Source organism: Plectropomus leopardus, chromosome 18, assembly GCF_026936395.1.
Source record: "Plectropomus leopardus strain MGB_pleo_1.0 chromosome 18, ASM2693639v1, whole genome shotgun sequence".
NCBI classification, from domain to species: domain Eukaryota; kingdom Metazoa; phylum Chordata; class Actinopteri; order Perciformes; family Serranidae; genus Plectropomus; species Plectropomus leopardus.
In genome coordinates, this window is record NC_142193.1 from 11,966,418 (window position 1) to 11,982,514 (window position 16,097).

Below are 16,097 nucleotides of genomic sequence, written 5' to 3' on the forward strand. Positions count from 1 at the left end.
CCTCATGTAAGACAATTGGACAAAATCAACCCATAATATTCCGGGAAGCACCTGAAGGCATCATTACTTTCTTAACAAAGCTCACACTCATACACCATTCAGGGCTGGTGTTGATTGGTTGACATTGTTCTTTATCTACACACCAACCAATGAGGAAATCACTTCATCTTGCACAAAACCAGCACATCCAGTCCTGCATGGATCATCCTGCACTTTGAGGTGAGCTGTGTGAATGTAGAGCACCAGTTCATGGCCTTTTACCTGTCCTTGACCTAAACCAATACCACCAGTTATTTTTAGTTACAACAATGTGGAGAGTAAACTCACTTGTTACCTTTTTATGCAATATTTAAAAGGCTTTATGACATTTCAGTTAAATGGTATTTGTATTAAATCTATAGTGTAAATGTAATGAAATATGCAATCTTTTGCATGTTTAAAAACGTGTTTTAACTGCCTTTTTTTATTCTAAATTTGATATTTACAATGATGGAAAGTAATCAAATAGGCCTAAATTTACTTAAGCACTATAGGCTTCTTAAGAAGGCTACAATTTTGAGCTACATTTAGTTGAGTATTTCCATTTTCTGTTAGGGTTTCTGTAGCTTTTTATAGTCCACCACAGGGAAATAGGAAAAAAATATTTTTAGAATTCTGAAATGAATGTTTCTATTTTAAGTATATTGATGCTTATACTCTTGTACTTTTACTTAAGTCAAATTATGAATGCAGGATATTTACTGGGTTTAGACTATTTATACCAAACAGTATTGCTACATTTATTTTAGGAAAAGATCTGACTACTTCTTCCACCATTGTTTAGTAGGAAAAGTATAACTTTTTGTATCTTTTCAGACAGCAAAACCAGTATTTGTTTTATTTTGTGTGGCAACTGTGGCTGTGGCAACTTAACACAAAGCAACAGAAGAATTCAAATAACCATTTTGAAAAGCACAAATGGCCTTTCAATTGTGTGTTAGAATCTGTAAATGAATGCAAAACAGAGTTAAGAGAAATACAGTAAAGGTGTGATGCACCTTTAAGGCAGATGTGTCACACATAAGATTGTGGACTTATGCCATTACAGGCTACACTCTGGATCACTTTTTGGCAGCTCTGCTGTCTATGATCAATTTTGTAACATTTTTCTCTGGCAGATTTTTAAGCAAGAGCAAATTGAGAGGAGATCAGAAAAATTATATGACACGAACTAGAGGACACATGAACTAGAGGCTAACAGAGGTCAAATGTATAAAACATCATACCACTGATGTCTTTGCAAACACTGCACAAAGGATGAGTGCCCTCTGCTGGTGTATACAGTCAACTGCATGCTTTGAGAAGGTGTGAAGATAAACCCTCGCTCTTACCAGGCTGCATTCAAGTGCATTATCAGTACTGAACAGACAGTAAACAGTATTACTGGAGCAAAGCATGTTCTTTTTTATTAAGTGTACAAAACAAGTGCAAAAATAGTGATTCATAAGAGCTACACAAAGTAGGAATTGCCCTTCAAAAAATTACAGTCACAGAGGATACAAATCGAAATGCAAATACATGAAGTGCTGTTCAAAGAGAATAAAAAGGGATCAATGGTGCAGTCTTGCGCAGTAGAAAAGATTGCAAAATATGAACTTGGATTCACAGCATTTGATAAGTGCAAGCTGCAGAAACAAAATGCCAAATTCATAAGCATTCTCCCTTTCAAACTATGCACAGTGCAAAGATTTAACAAGGAAGGACCTCTATAAATGACATTCATTCTAATACACTTAATCAAATAGATAACTTTGGCCCAAATGCTATTGTAACAATTACTTCCTAGGCAGCGCACACACATACTTGCACGGAAATAACATGCTGATACTGTTAACCTGGGATGCATGCAAATAAAGTACCTAATTTTTCACATCTGAATACTGAGAGACACCGACATGAATAGGAGAAGGAAATCTAAGTTTTAGATAACTGTGGTGCTGTGTGAGGAGGCTATACTATCTTAGTCTAAAACTGCAGCTAACACCTCAGCAAACAGCCAGTTCCTGCAGCTCTGGCATTGATATGTGAAACAAGATACTGAACAACGCTGACAACAAGCCTAACTGGATTGAAGGCATCTTGGATTGTGGTGCAAATCAACAGTAAAAAGGCACACAGCGTGTGGATTTAGGGTGGCTGTAACTGAGACCCTAAATGCTGCACAAACACACAAACCTTGCACAAAATAAGCCTAAATTTTAATTCACCAGTCATCCCGGCCACACATCCCCATGTTTGCCATTTACAATATGGTGCACTTCTGCTTCTTTTTCTTCTCGGGCTCTTTTTTGGTGGGCTCAGGTGCCTTACGCCCATAGTAGCTGGAGAACTGTGCTGGGGTGCAGATGGGCTCTCTAAGACTGAGCAGCCACCTTCCCTCGCCGTAGTAGGTCAGCGAGCCCAGCTCCATCTCCTCGATGAGCTCCCCCTGCTGGCCCTCCTGCTGCAGGGCCAGGATTTCGAGCAGATCCAAACCTGTTTGAACTGGCTCAACACCCTCGGCACATCCTAGAGTGACGTGGGCGCGACTTCCCGGAGGCAGGGAGGGAGACCCTGCCTGCTTTTCGGCATCGGCTGGCCACAGCAGAAGCTGCTCCTCTGAGAGGGACACTCTAGCTCCGACAGTGCGAGGAGTCACAAAGAGAGCACTCAGTGACAGCTCGAATACAGAACCGTAGAGATCTTGAACAGCCTGATGAGCAGAGAAAAGGAAATAAAGATACGATGAAAAGATCAGCTTCAATTTATTAAAAATCACATTCTGTGGATGTTACTTTCTGAAACTCAATGCACGAAATAAAACAAATGAATTCGTATGCCTTCAATAAGGGCTGTACAAATTAGTTGGAAGCATCATTCATAACTTTGGCAACCAAACTCTAAATCAACATTAAAATGCTGCACAGCTCTTTTTTGGACATCTATTTATTCAGTTTAAACCCAGTATTTTGCACAGTTGCAGCTAAAGATAAGGCAACCAAATATCATTAGTATTATACAATTTTGCAGAAACAGACTCCAGTGGTGGCTGTGTAGGATTGTTTCCAATTGTGTGATGTGAACTTCTCTGAAACCTCCAGAGCATGGTTACATCCAAAAGTCAAAATTTACTGAGGAAACACAGATGTAATCTATTCACTACCCGTTTCTATCTAACAAAATATTCTGACTCAATCTATATTTGTTTGGTGTTCAGTCTTTCAAAAACAACTTTTTGCAGTGGTTAAACTGTTCACTCTGCTGCTTGCCGTACACACATCTCTAATGGAGCAGTCTGGCAGCGATCCAACAGCACCATGTATTATATTTACCCATTAAAGAAAGTTTATTCAATTTTCAAAAAAAACCCTAACTCGTTTAATCCAATGAAACAATTTATTCAAACAGAGGATTATTTTATTTATTTGAATGTGTTGTTTTGGGGGGTTTTTTGCAATACCATTTCTATTTATTTTTTTTACAGAATCTTAATGTCGCTTAGCTGCTGTTCTTTACAAATTAAAGAAATTAGATCATTTTTGTTAAGTTTTTAATGAATATTTGAGGGCAAACATTTATCTTTATGCTGACATATAAAACTATAACTCTTGTTTTGTTGCAGTTGTATGTTCTGAAATTCATAAAAACATTTTTCAGTGTTTTATCATATCATCAAAAATATTGTTATTGCAAAAATATTCATTGAATATCATGATATCATCTTAATCACACACCCCTATATAGAACCAAACAGATCTTGAACAGCCTGACAAGCAGAAAAAAGGAAATAAAGATCAGATGATAAGACCAACTTAAAAACATCACATTGCTAGGCTGCAAATCTGACATGTTTACTCAGCGCATGAAATAAAATGAAAAGCAGTAAATTAACAGGCCTCAACACATGCATAGCTATAGGATTTATACTTGTCTGACCACAATACAAAAAAAATAACAATAAAATTTAGGATATACAACAATGAAATACCAGGTTTCTTACTTGGGTCTGAGCATATTCTTTGGATCCATCTTCTTTTCCATAGTCACAGAATTTTGTAGTGCAGTGGAGGGTTCCTTTGGCTTGGAAGTACTGCTCCAAATCCACCTCCTTCTCAGCTTTCCCAGTGACTGTAAACACAAGATCAGTTGCATCTAAGTCGTGCCAAAGTTTTCTGATATTAATCTGCTTAAAAGACTTGTAGTTCCTACTGGTGCATTCGCTTATGTAATAAATGAAACACAAATTAACATGCACTCACAGTCAATCAGGTGTTTCTTGAAGGCCTCCAAGGTGTCCAGCGTTTTAAGGAAGTCCATTGACGTGCACCGAACCTTCTCCTGGATGGACGAGAGGAGAAACCAGCCAAAGTAAAGAGGAAGGGACATTTCCTCAAGTGGACTCTTCATGGCTTCCAGTTGGGCCTCCTCCAATCCGCGCCTGGTCTTCTTGGACAGCTGAGCAGGATCTTTGCTCCATTCGGTGCGTGGCTCCAAAAAGACGGCAACAAGGTGGTGTTGCTCGGCAATCTCCCCCAGGCGGGCCAGCCGATCCTGGGTGTGGTTGGTGTCATCTACCACAATCAGCACAGAGGAGGCCGTTCCTGCGCTGCAGCAGGCAACCACAGCCTCATCCAGAGCCGCATATCCATTCGCGGATGATTCTGGATTCTCTGGTTTTACGCCGTGGTCATCAGCGCAGATGACAGAGCAGTGGTCTTTGTAGGCGTCGGCGATGGCGCGTGCCAAGAAGCTTTTACCGCTTCCTGGAAGGCCTCTGAGGACAACGAGGGTACGGGAGCTTCGCAGGGCATTTTTGGTCTGCTCGTTTTCCAAGAGGGCAAAGGACAGGGAGCCAGATGCAGGGGCCGGATCTTCTTCTTTTGGAGGCTCGCCATCGTTCTTCTCAGATTTAACTTCACCTTCTGCTGCTGCTTCAGCTCCCGCCAGGGCAACAGGCTCCGATTTTTCTGCTCCCTTCTCTTCCTCCGCAGGTTTCACAGGTGCAATTTCAGCCGGTGTCTCCTCCTTCAATGTCACTGCTCCTGCTGGCTTTTCCGGGGAAGCCTCCGTCACCAACACAGTCTCTGCTGGTTTGTCTGATTCTGCCATTTTTTTTTCTTCCACCTCCTTTGTAGACTCTGCTGCGACTTTTTCTGCTGCCACCTCCACTTTGGGAACTTCTCCTGCCCCGGTCTCCATTGTAGTCTGCAGTTCTTTCTCCGCTTGTTCTGACGCCGTCTCCTCTTGGCTGGGTGGTTGTGTATCTACTGGCGGCTGCAGCACAGTTGGTTCAGGTAATGTTTGCTCTTGTAGTTCAGCTTGTGGGACTGATTCTGCCAGTTTCTCTGGCTCTGGCTGCGGTTCAGGGCCACTCTCGGACAGAGGTGTTTGCACAGGCAAAGGTTCTGGGTCATTCTCTGGCACAGGCTGCTCGTCAGGCTGGGTGTTTTCTGGTTCTGTGTCTAAAGCTGCAACTGGGTCAGAGATCTTTTCAGATGACTCATCTGGTTCTGGTGGTGCCACCGCACCGGCCTCTGACTCCATTTCAGATTTCTCTCTGGGCGAGCTATCCTCAATCTCCATTTCTGTATTTCCCGCAGCCAGCGTCACATTTTCTGTCACAATCATCTCCTCTGTTTCTTTCAAGTTTATGGCTTCTGTGTCGCCGCCATTTACTGCCAGCTGCTCAGGCTCTTCATCAGCAGCTGGTGGCTTCTCAGGCTCTGTGAATTCCTCTGGTGTCTCCAATTTTGACACAACCTCTTTTTCCATTTTAGTCTCCTCTTGCTGTGGAGCCTCTGACGCATCTACAACCTCAACACTCTTTTCAGTGTCCATGTCTGGCTTCAAGTCTGACTTTACACACCACCATGTACCTTAAAAACACAGTTAAAAGAAAGAAATAGTCTATTTAGACTAATCATGACTTCATTCTTAAAACCCTTAAACAGATACAGGTTAAAGCAACATTTTCCCTGCAGAAACATATTCTTAAACTAAATCTGACTGAAAGTGATGGAATAGAGAGAATTCCATCATGTTGTTTCCATGGCCTTGTAAAATTCAACCAGTATTTGTGAACATGAGCTACTCTTTTTCAAAGCCAGACACCAGAGAGGTAAGTCTCAAAGTTGTGACGTCATCAAATATAACATCTGGAGCTGCTCCATAGATAATGAATGGGAGGCTGATTTTGTGGCCCCACACAATGTTTGCTTTGTTTTTAATACCCAAATGAGCTTTGTTCTATTGTATTGTTCTTAGTTCTGAAACTGAAAATGTGCCCATATAACCATGGGTGCTCTCGGTTCCATCTAGAACATCTTTCATCATTCATTGTCTACAGAGCAGCTCCAGATTTTATACCCTACAACATCACAAATTTGAGTTTTAGCACTCTGGTTTCTGGATTTAGGAAGAAGTTGTTCATGTTTACTTATATTTTTTGACTGTCTTAGACCACAGGAATAAAATGTATAATGTTTGAAAATGGGTATAGTTCCCAATTAACCATAAATACTATTAATTTCAAATAATGATTGCCCAATGGGTAAGAAGTAAAAAACAAAATCGAAACAGTTTTTTCAAGAGCTGATGTAAGTAATTCAGGAGTAAGCAGGTGGAGTGAGGAGAGAGTTTATGAGCTAAAGCACAAGCTAGGATTTTAATTATCCTGGAAATAGGAGTTTAGTTGGGTGTCGTTAGTTAGAGGATGTGGGTGAAACTTCACCCATGTATTGCGCAGTTTGCAACAAGTTCGAGAGCAAGATTTGATAACTGCCAATAAATAAGCCCATTTTCACAGGTGCAAGGGGATGTGGGGAAAAAATAAATCATTACAGCACAGTACTGCAATATTTTTGAATGGCAATATCGTATCCACACACAGACACCAAGTATTGATTTTTTAGTTATTTTTAAAATTTGTAGTTTCACAAGGACAAATTATATTTCTGGTTGCTTATGTGAATAACACCATAATTTGCTTTTTAAATAAAATTAAGTGAGATAGAGAGATATCAGATGAAACAATCATTGAGAAAGTTTTCATTTGGGGACATACTTGAAAGGGTAATGAACTGCGGTATGTGTTATTGCAATACTCAGCATATCACAACAGCTTTAAAATCGCAAAAATATTGTACCATGACTCAAGTATCATGATGTTATCATATTTGGGGGGCTCTGGTGATTCCCATCCCTAAAAGGGTCAAGTAAAAATTGACTTTGGGCCAGTAGATATCTGACGCACTGGCTCAACTGGGCAAAAAGAAATAATTGATGTTCAAACCTGAATTTTGATAAAAACAGTACTTTAAGAAGCTGTATTGAAAATATTCAGATGTGGGGGTAAATTGTGTGTAAAAAAGTAAAATCAGCTGTTAGTAATATTATTTTTAAAACATGAAAAATCTTGTGAATATGCTCTTAAATACTGTCACTTCTGACTGCGGTTTTTGAACACTGCAGGCCAAAAATCAACCTTTAATGAGGAGGATTTTCTTCATTGTAACTCAAACGGGAAATTACTTAATAACAGCGATTTAAGAAAGACAGGGAGGCATCGTAGGGGGCGGATCTTTTCTTCCTTTAGATAAATGACCATTTTCCTCCTGATTTTGGAAGTGCACATCTGATGCAATCCAATACAATGAGTCTGCAACATCCTTATACTATATAATGACTATTTGTGTTCAGGGGTGTTGTTCTTTTGTGTGTTATAGGGGTGGTGGCATCATAATTTGAATTACTGTTTATTAAGAACACAGACAGAAAGCCAGTGATGCAGACACACAAACATGACAACAAAATACTGTACTGAAATCTCCTACTGTCAAATTAACCTCAATCCTTTAATCCTTGCCAACAAACAGACAAAGGGCAGCACAGAAAACGGGGCAATGTGACTTCTTCATACAGTACAGCGACCTCCACCATGTGGCAGGTTAATATGTTAACCGTCAGCGTCAGATTTGATCCTAAACGCGTGATTTGGAGATATATGAAACCTCATCGTGTCATGAGACAGAAGGGGAAGCTCTCACAAATCAACCCAATATAGCAACAAAGACGAGCATTAAACTGTGTTTTCCCAGCTAGGGGAATATCCAAGAACCGAAACTAAAACAGATGCAAATTTGGAAAAATAGAAACACTTTCAGATGTGTGAAACTTCACCTCATTTAATATACATGTAAAGTACAGTAGCGGTAAATGGCGCAGTCAGTGAGAGGATCTTTTTGTTTAATGCAAGTTAGGACAAAATAGATTACACATCCACTTTACTGAAAAAAATCTGATTTTTGAAAATAATTGACGCATTCAAGTGTGCTCAAATGTTGTCTTAAGCGGAAAAAAACAACGATAGACTTTGAACATTACATTTCATGAACTGCACAATGTGGCCCGGCGGGGAGTGGCGTGCACCAACGCTGCTAGCACGCCAGACAAAAACAATTTAGCCTGGCAGTCGGTAAATGTGGCTTTAACATCACCAGCTGCAGCGCCACGTCTAAACCAACAACTTTCATGTTTTCCACCGTTTGCAAATCACTGTATGTAAATAGAGAAAGTTATTCTAGCCTGTTTGCGCTGAAAGAAAAAAACCCGCACGAGTTGTAGCATACTGTGTGGAGGGCTTTTGTTTGATGAAATGCCAGCTTACCAGTTGGGCTGCAGTGGAGCTGTCGGTGGTGCCGCTGACCACGCGTTTCTCTCTGGATACAATGACAAGGCAAAGCTTGGCAAACACATGCACCCGCTTCCTTCTTCAAGGAGGAAAACGGAAACTCCCGGGAACGCGCAATGGGGCGGGGCCACGGACACGCCCCTGAGGACCGGAAGGACTGCACCAGAGATTATTTTTTTCTTATAAAATAGCAATAAATAACAATAACAGATAATCATTCATCTTTTTGTTGTGGGTATTTTTGTTTAAAAACATATATATATGTTCATTATCATTTTTATTAATTTAATTTAATTTAATTTAATTTAATTTAATGTTTTTAAATCATAGGATTTTGACATCACAGGTTATTTTAGGACAGCCGGGGAGGGGAGAGGAGGGGAGGGCCAGACAAAAGGTTAACTTTCCCTCTGGAGTATCAATACCAGCAAAATCTGTAAAACATATAGGCACATATGGATGAGAAGTGGCTATGTATATATGATTTTGTTTAATTACACTCTGCACAAAACTAAATACAAATTTGATCACAGAATAAACAAATAATCTATTTGTTGTGATAAACACCTGCAAAATGTTTCTAAGATGATATGTACTCTTATTCATTTATTTATTGTTAGGAATTGTCTTACTTAATATGTATCATTTTGTTGTTTTTAAATAGTAGAGGAATAGAGTGTAAAAATGAGGCTACAAAAATAGATAGATCAAGTTAACAAAGTTCACACAATAAGGATGGCTTCATTTTATGAATTTTTTAGGGTTACGTGCATCATTTTCAGGGAAAAAATATAAACCACCTCACGCAAACAGTTGAAGTTTTTATCATCAAGACATTAAAACAGGACCTATGTTTTTCCCAGTTTAAATAAGTTCCAAACCATATCCGAATAAACACAATCAATAAACTCCTGCCTGGGTCTACATGTTTTTTTTTTAAGTTATAAAATTATGTTATTTTTAATACATTTATACATAATACATTTTTGTATTATTTTTCAAAACTTTTTTATTATATATGTATATGTATTTGCATCTGTGCTGAATATCAATACATTTAAAAATGTTTACGTTTTTTGCCATTTTACATAATTTACAATTTTCAGTTCATACTGCATGTCTATTTACTAATAATGTTATTAAAACCTTGAGCTGATGTACACCACATTAGTGTATCATGTGAAGCCGCTCCTATCCCAAAAATAGCCCTTGCAGTCTTAGAAGACTACAGTGACTACATTCTGCTATGTATCAGTGACATTTTCCTCAAGATCTATAAGGACTTAAGCTTATAACCAAACCCTTTTAATTGAAATTAACAGTATAGTGCATTATTTAACATTTGTTATCAAAATTTCAGACAAAAGGAGGTACTGTCAAAAAGCATGCAATGACAATGCTTTGCACACTGCAGGAAGCACTCATTTGTGTTTAAATCACACTTTGTGTGTCTGATGACAGATGTGATAGAGGTGTAAAAAGAGGAAGTTCCCTGCAGCAAGTAGGCTATAGCTTTTTGTAGGGGAATGATTAAAATGCGAAACAGCTTCATGGCTGGTCGTTTGCAGTGTGCATGATAAAGAGATAAGATTCTTGTATTTTGCATATTGAAGTGACACATCTTCTAGATAATAGATGTTTTGGTTTGGTTTTAAAGTTATACTTCATACTGTACTGTTTGTATTATTACCTTCGCACAAAGACCTACGGGCAAATACTGGGAGTTATTTATCAGCCTGTGTACGCTTGCATAAATAAATGTGTTTCTAAGGCTCTCATCAAAAAGTATTCATGCATTTTAAACTGTTTCTGCATTCATATAAACTAAAATATCTCAGTAGCCTGTTTGAGGGAAATGATTTTAATTGTGCTCTTTTTGTTCTACTAACTTTCATTTAATGAATTTTGCTTCTGGAGGTATTTTTCTCAGCACTAATGAAACACAAATCTTGACTAAGGACATCATCATTGTGGTAGGCGTTGCTTTGCTTCATCAAGGGCCTGAAAGCAGAAAGATAAAAGTCAGCAATCAAAAATGTCTTTAAATGGAAAAGATAGCGAAGGGAAGCATTTGACAACAGAGAGGAAACCTTCTGAATGACATTCATGGCAGAGTCGTCTTCTTGCAGTTTGGCCAGTGACAAGGCTCTCTCAAAGTGAGAGACGCAGGATTCGAAGTTTCCAAGTTTCACTGAGACGAAACAAAAGAGAATCGACTGATCAGAGACTTGTAGTTTGAGCGATGGCAACAGCACTGATTAGTAAAAATGTTAAATATCAAGCAAATAAGCCAATAGCTCAGTGACTGATTTTGTTAATATTTAAAAGATAAATAATTACATTCTGATTGTGCCACCAAGACGTTGGCATTTATCTGCCATTTTTCATCAGCAATTTCATCAGCTGCAGCAACCGAGCGGACACCATAGACCTGAGCCTCTTTGTGAAGATTAAGTTCCAGGTAACACCAACCAATCTCATGAAACAACCAGGTCTTCTCCAGACCACCACGGACCAATGGAATCTTCTTCTCCCAGCTGAAATAAAAACATACAGAAAACTAAAAGAGGATATTAACAGTCATACCCTATGAAAGGTGTGACTATACATGACATTATTATCACAATAACATGTTTGGCAAAGGATGCCAATATCATATGTTACACAAGTGAAGCTGCTATTTACTTACAACTCAATAGCCTGTGTGAACTGTCCAGTTTGGGCATAAACTCGCCCAATGTTGTCCAGGGCCCTGGACATTGCATCAGGGAGTTTGCTGTTGATAAAGAAACATTACTGAACATTTGAATCAATTGTTGTTTCACTCATATTGTGCAATTTCCTCAAATTCTTACCCCCGTTTAGCCAACTCCAGGTCTTTTTGATGATGCTCTAAAGCTTTGTCCATGTCTCCCAGGTCGATCAACGCGTTCCCAATACAACTGTGCAGGGTGCCCAGAACTTCTTTCTTATTAGGGAGCTCTTTCTCCGACCAGCCATGCACTGTCTTCATCACTTCTTCTGCCTTCTTAAAACTACCTTCAGCATTTCCAGATGTCAACTCTACCAGGACAAGTGTGCAGTAAGCATTTTAAGGCTAAAACGTTAATCACCAAGCAACGAGTTTAGCCAGAATCCTGCCTTACCTGCATCAATGTCATCCAGGCTCTTCAGCAGGAACTGAGCAGGTTCAGAGAGTACGCTTTGGCGGGTCTTGCTGCATTTTTGCTGCTTGCGCTCCTTTCCCCGTGAACAACTAGGTTTCTCCTGGTTCCAGAACTCGGTGCAAGTGTCAAGGTTTGTGAGGCAGCCCTGAATGACGTCTTGCAGTCGCTCTCCACTTTTTGTCTTACCTTTAACCAAATCTGCAGATCACTGTGTCACAGTTTTATCCCTTTGAAAGCAATTTGGCTTGATTTCTTTAAAAACGTGAATTGTAGACAATGAGCAACTTCTGAAGAAAAGGCCCAAAAATTAGCAAGAAAATAATAATTAAAAGTCATAAGAAAATTACCTGAAATTTGAAAGAAATGAAGAAATAAAAGAAAAGAAAACAACAAAAACAGGAAATAAAAAAAATCATAATTAAGAACTACACACAAATATATATTGTAGCCTAATTTTAAACATAATATTAAATATAGATTTCTTATATTTGTCTCTTGTTATTTGATAATTTTCTATTGATCCACTCTCTCTCTCTCTCTCTCTCTCTTTAACTCTTTCTTTCTCACTTTTAAGCTTATATACAGGTCATATTTTCATACACCTTTTACTGATTTCTTTTTTTTTTTTTGCAATTTGTGGGACACTTCATACTGATTGCCTTTTTCCCCATATTTTTTTCGAAGTAATCAAGTCAATTTGCTCACGTTTTAAAGGTTTAAATGCTTGTGAAATGTGTCTTAACATAACACATGAAAGCTGATGTTGATCCAGGTTTCAAAGGGTGAAATATTTGTTCATTAAAAGTGAAAAAAAATCACCTTTGGTGGGTTCAAATAAACATTGAACAGTAAGGACCAGAGGAGATTTGTATAGGTGTCATTTTAAACTATTCTGACAGCAAAACAAGATGCAGAAAATCAAAAGCACAGTTGTGGACACAAACAATACACCCTAAGTAAAATAAGACAGTACCTTCATCTTTAAGCAGGTTTTCTAGATATTTCTTGTCCCTGTAAAACTCTCCCAGCAGTTGTTTTGTTGTCTTCTCACTCTTAGGGGTCTTCTGGGTCTGCTGTTTTTTTTCAGTCGCCAGATGCTGAATAGCAGCAATTGGCAGGGCCTTCTTTACCCGTCAGGCATTCACAAGCATAATATTGTGCATCAGAAGGAAGGCGAGGGTTAAACTTTACATGCAAATAAAAATCATTGTTACCAGGATTGACATTTGTATGTGTAAAATTATTTTGACAACAGCTCCACCTTCAGATTTTTCTGTTTAACACTGGGTTATTAAAGAGGAACACAACAGACTCACCTCTTCATCTTTTTTGAAAAATGACAGGTCTCCTTTTATCTCCAATTTCACAGAGGAAGGACCTGGAGAATGTCAGAGTGGAACAAGTAGTGTTAGGTGTGAGGAGGATTTTCAAATGTGGTGACTATTTCAAAATACTTACTGCCAATAGCATTTTCTATGGCCTCCTGTGCTTTCTGGATACCGAGTCTGAACTCCTGTATTTGTGGACGCAGCTTTTGTCCTCTGTGGTAAAACACCAGTGCAAATTCAAATTCGCCCATATAGTACAATGCCTCGGCCTTCTGGTACAATCCCTAAAAAAACAGATAAATTAAAACAATGTTTACTGGTTTCACTTTTCAAAAATCCTAACATATTCACATTGGGTGCTAAGTTAAGAGAGGTCATTTGGTGTAAAGAAGACTACTTCTTTTTTTGACTGTTAGAGGCATTAACATTTCTGTAAGCTGCCGCCTACCTCGAAATATGTCTCGTCTTCCTTGAGTGAAGCCTCTGCATCCTTCAGAGCGTTTTCATATTGCCCCATCTTCAGGTAACATTTGGATCGACCAACAAAGCAGGACTTGTCATCAGGCTTTAAAGTCAGTGCCTAAACAAAGACCAAAAGCAAGTCATTCCTATGTGCTTTTCAGACACAAGAACAGTTTCTTTCCACGAGATGTCACTCTCATGAACAGTTAGAAGCACTATAACATCCTCTTGTTTTCATTATAGATTACATTTTTATAGTTCTAATGCATGCCATGTTTAACATGCATATATCATAATGCACTGTCTGTATAAATCCAACATGCTGTATAGAGACATGTATACATGCATATACTGTACATATCCACCCTAGGCATACTAATGACAAATATAAAGAAAAAAATGCTGTGTTACTACCAAAAAAGTAAAACCTAATCTTAAACCCAATAAAGTTAATAACTTAATTACTTTTATTTTATTACTCTGATGTAACCGTGTACTGCATTTCTATGTGTGGTTTGTCCAAGTGGTGTTGCCATACCCCAGCAAAAGTGGTCGCTCGACTGCTGTGGGCACAATCAATATCAAACAAATCGCCACCACATCAAGGGTCTAAAGCTGTGTTCAGTGTGATGACATTCAGTAGTCTCATTTAGCAACTTGTTAGCAACCAACCACCGTTTTTTTAAGACATAAAGGCTTCAAAATTCTGTCCAAGAAGACTCAGTATGACCACAAAGAGACATCAAATGAAAAAAAAGACACAAAGTAACACGAAACACAAAATAACCACAGAGACACAAACCCACAAAAAATAAAATAAACACTGACAAAGAGATGCAAAACCACTGCAAAGTCTGTCTCTTGCTCCAATGTAGGAGAGGTGGTGGGGCCCTTTGCACACCTGTATTCAGGGGCCCATTGTTTCATAATCCGCCCATGACACACATATATATTTTTTTTACACATACTTGTATGCATCATCCTGCCTTTCCCCAGCTTTGCAGTCACTTTTCCTGGCTGTTATGTCTAGTTCTGTGGAAGTACACTGAACGCAATGCAAATAAACGAAGTCAAATTCATTGTATCTGCACACATACTCAACTTGGCCAATAAACCTGATTATGAAGTTGCATCGACAACCTTGGACAAAGAAATGTGATTCCAAAAAGTTATGTAACGTTACTTATCATAGGTTGATACGCTTCTGTTTGTTGCAGTGTCTTGCTGACGTTAACTACTTACCGTCGTGTAGCTGCTGACAGCCTTTTTATACTCCCCTTTCGTGTACAGCCAATGCCCATCGGCCATGAGAGTGGAGAAAACGCCCTTCGGCTTTTCAGCATCGTGATCTCCCTCTGTATCTGACATTTTAGCCAAACTTTTGTGTCATACGCTTGCAGATAATTAAATTTCTGGATGTAGATAAACACATTAGCATCTCAAGTCAACCGGTATCCTAGCAACCACTCTAACAAACCGACAGTGGGATACTGTGCCATCTTCTGTCCACCTCGTTTAGTACAAGTCTGCATCCAAAAAACAAAAAAACGAAAATAAACCGCATCACACAAAAAAACCCCTCTGCATCCCTCAAGAAACAGAAAAACAAACCCCCAAAACAAAACAAACCTGCATACCTCATTTTAAAGGGACTGTTCAAATTTTTTTAAGTGGGGTTGTATGAGGTACTAAGTAATTAGTTATTCTCATTGTGTGACTTTAGCATGTGAAAGAGTCAGATTCACCAAAGTCAATGAGTGACAAACTCATTGAATGAAGCAGCTGTAGATCAGCCGCTCCAGTGCTCAGCAAGCTAAAATGAGTTTTTGTCAATAGAGTCTGATGGCTTTGACGAGCATAAAGCCTGTTTCCACTGCAGGAACTCGGGGGTAGTTTTACGGGGTCTCACCCATTGGTGCGTGTCTCCAATGTAAGAACCATCCCTGTAGGACAATTTTTGAGAACTTCTACAGGGGCGAAACAAGACCTTGCCTTGGGGTAGGTACTTCAGTGCAGCCTAAAAAAAACTGCTGAGTGGGTTGTGGGGCTGACAAAATGCTGACTGGGTATAACTCAACATGTAAGAGGACGTCAACAAAACAAACCCCAGCTGAAGAAGAGAAAGAAGATGAAGACAAAAAAGAAGACAGGTAGCAGCAAGTATGGAGAAAAAAGAGCGAGAAGTGGACTCGCCAACAACGAAACTGTAGTAGAATGATTTTGTCAAGTCCAATGGGTTGTGTGGGGGACCTACACCACAATGCAGACACAAAGACTGGGAAGACCGACTACAAGGCCGCTTCTGTATATGTTCCCGCCTCCTAGGTTTTACCTCGAGTTCCCACAATGAAAACACATCTATAAATGGGGGACCTGAAGCTGTTTGAGAACAGAACTGAAAGGTGAAGCAGTGAAAATCTTCTCAATATAGCA

General features: G+C 39.1%; 2 protein-coding genes across 4 annotated transcripts; both read right to left on the bottom strand.

Moving 5' to 3' along the window:
- Nucleotides 1-1,419: 1,419 nt before the first annotated feature.
- Nucleotides 1,420-8,837, bottom strand: cnp (2'',3''-cyclic nucleotide 3'' phosphodiesterase). Of its 2 annotated transcripts, none has more exons than XM_042505448.2 (4): nucleotides 8,684-8,837; nucleotides 4,278-5,894; nucleotides 4,019-4,146; nucleotides 1,420-2,731 (listed from the first exon to the last, which is right to left on the bottom strand). In XM_042505448.2, the coding sequence occupies exons 2-4, from the start codon at nucleotides 5,854-5,856 to the stop codon at nucleotides 2,282-2,284; spliced, it is 2,157 nt and encodes a 718-aa protein (XP_042361382.2). In that variant the 5' UTR covers nucleotides 5,857-5,894; nucleotides 8,684-8,837; the 3' UTR covers nucleotides 1,420-2,281. The 2 variants fall into 2 exon arrangements, with proteins under 2 accessions (XP_042361382.2, XP_087925289.1); XM_088069163.1 differs by lacking the exon at nucleotides 1,420-2,731 and adding an exon at nucleotides 3,740-3,784.
- Nucleotides 8,838-10,552: 1,715 nt separating this feature from the next.
- odad4 (outer dynein arm docking complex subunit 4) lies at nucleotides 10,553-15,169 on the bottom strand. 2 transcript variants are annotated; one of them, XM_088091346.1, is made up of 11 exons: nucleotides 14,907-15,169; nucleotides 13,651-13,782; nucleotides 13,333-13,486; nucleotides 13,191-13,252; nucleotides 12,848-12,995; nucleotides 11,854-12,072; nucleotides 11,563-11,770; nucleotides 11,397-11,483; nucleotides 11,048-11,244; nucleotides 10,798-10,898; nucleotides 10,553-10,708 (listed from the first exon to the last, which is right to left on the bottom strand). In XM_088091346.1, exons 1-11 carry the CDS (start codon nucleotides 15,030-15,032, stop codon nucleotides 10,673-10,675), a joined length of 1,470 nt encoding a protein of 489 aa, XP_087947472.1. In that variant the 5' UTR covers nucleotides 15,033-15,169; the 3' UTR covers nucleotides 10,553-10,672. The 2 variants fall into 2 exon arrangements, with proteins under 2 accessions (XP_087947472.1, XP_042361766.2); XM_042505832.2 differs by having other exon boundaries at nucleotides 12,848-12,998.
- Between the last annotated feature and the right edge of the window lie 928 nt (nucleotides 15,170-16,097).

Bases quoted from the DNA above. Each gene is read 5' to 3' on its own strand.
- cnp (XM_042505448.2), bottom strand. From the start codon at position 5,856: ATGGACACTGAAAAGAGTGTTGAGGTTGTAGATGCGTCAGAGGCTCCA. The intron at 4,147-4,277 runs GTGAGTGCATGT...TTGTGTTTACAG, and splicing joins CAAGAAACACCTGATTGACT to TCACTGGGAAAGCTGAGAAG. The intron at 2,732-4,018 runs GTAAGAAACCTG...TCTGCTCATCAG, and splicing joins AAGAATATGCTCAGACCCAA to GCTGTTCAAGATCTCTACGG.
- odad4 (XM_042505832.2), bottom strand. From the start codon at position 15,032: ATGTCAGATACAGAGGGAGATCACGATGCTGAAAAGCCGAAGGGCGTT. The intron at 13,783-14,906 runs GTAAGTAGTTAA...GTCTTTGTTTAG, and splicing joins CTGTCAGCAGCTACACGACG to GCACTGACTTTAAAGCCTGA. The intron at 10,899-11,047 runs GTAATTATTTAT...GTTTCGTCTCAG, and splicing joins CTTGGTGGCACAATCAGAAT to TGAAACTTGGAAACTTCGAA.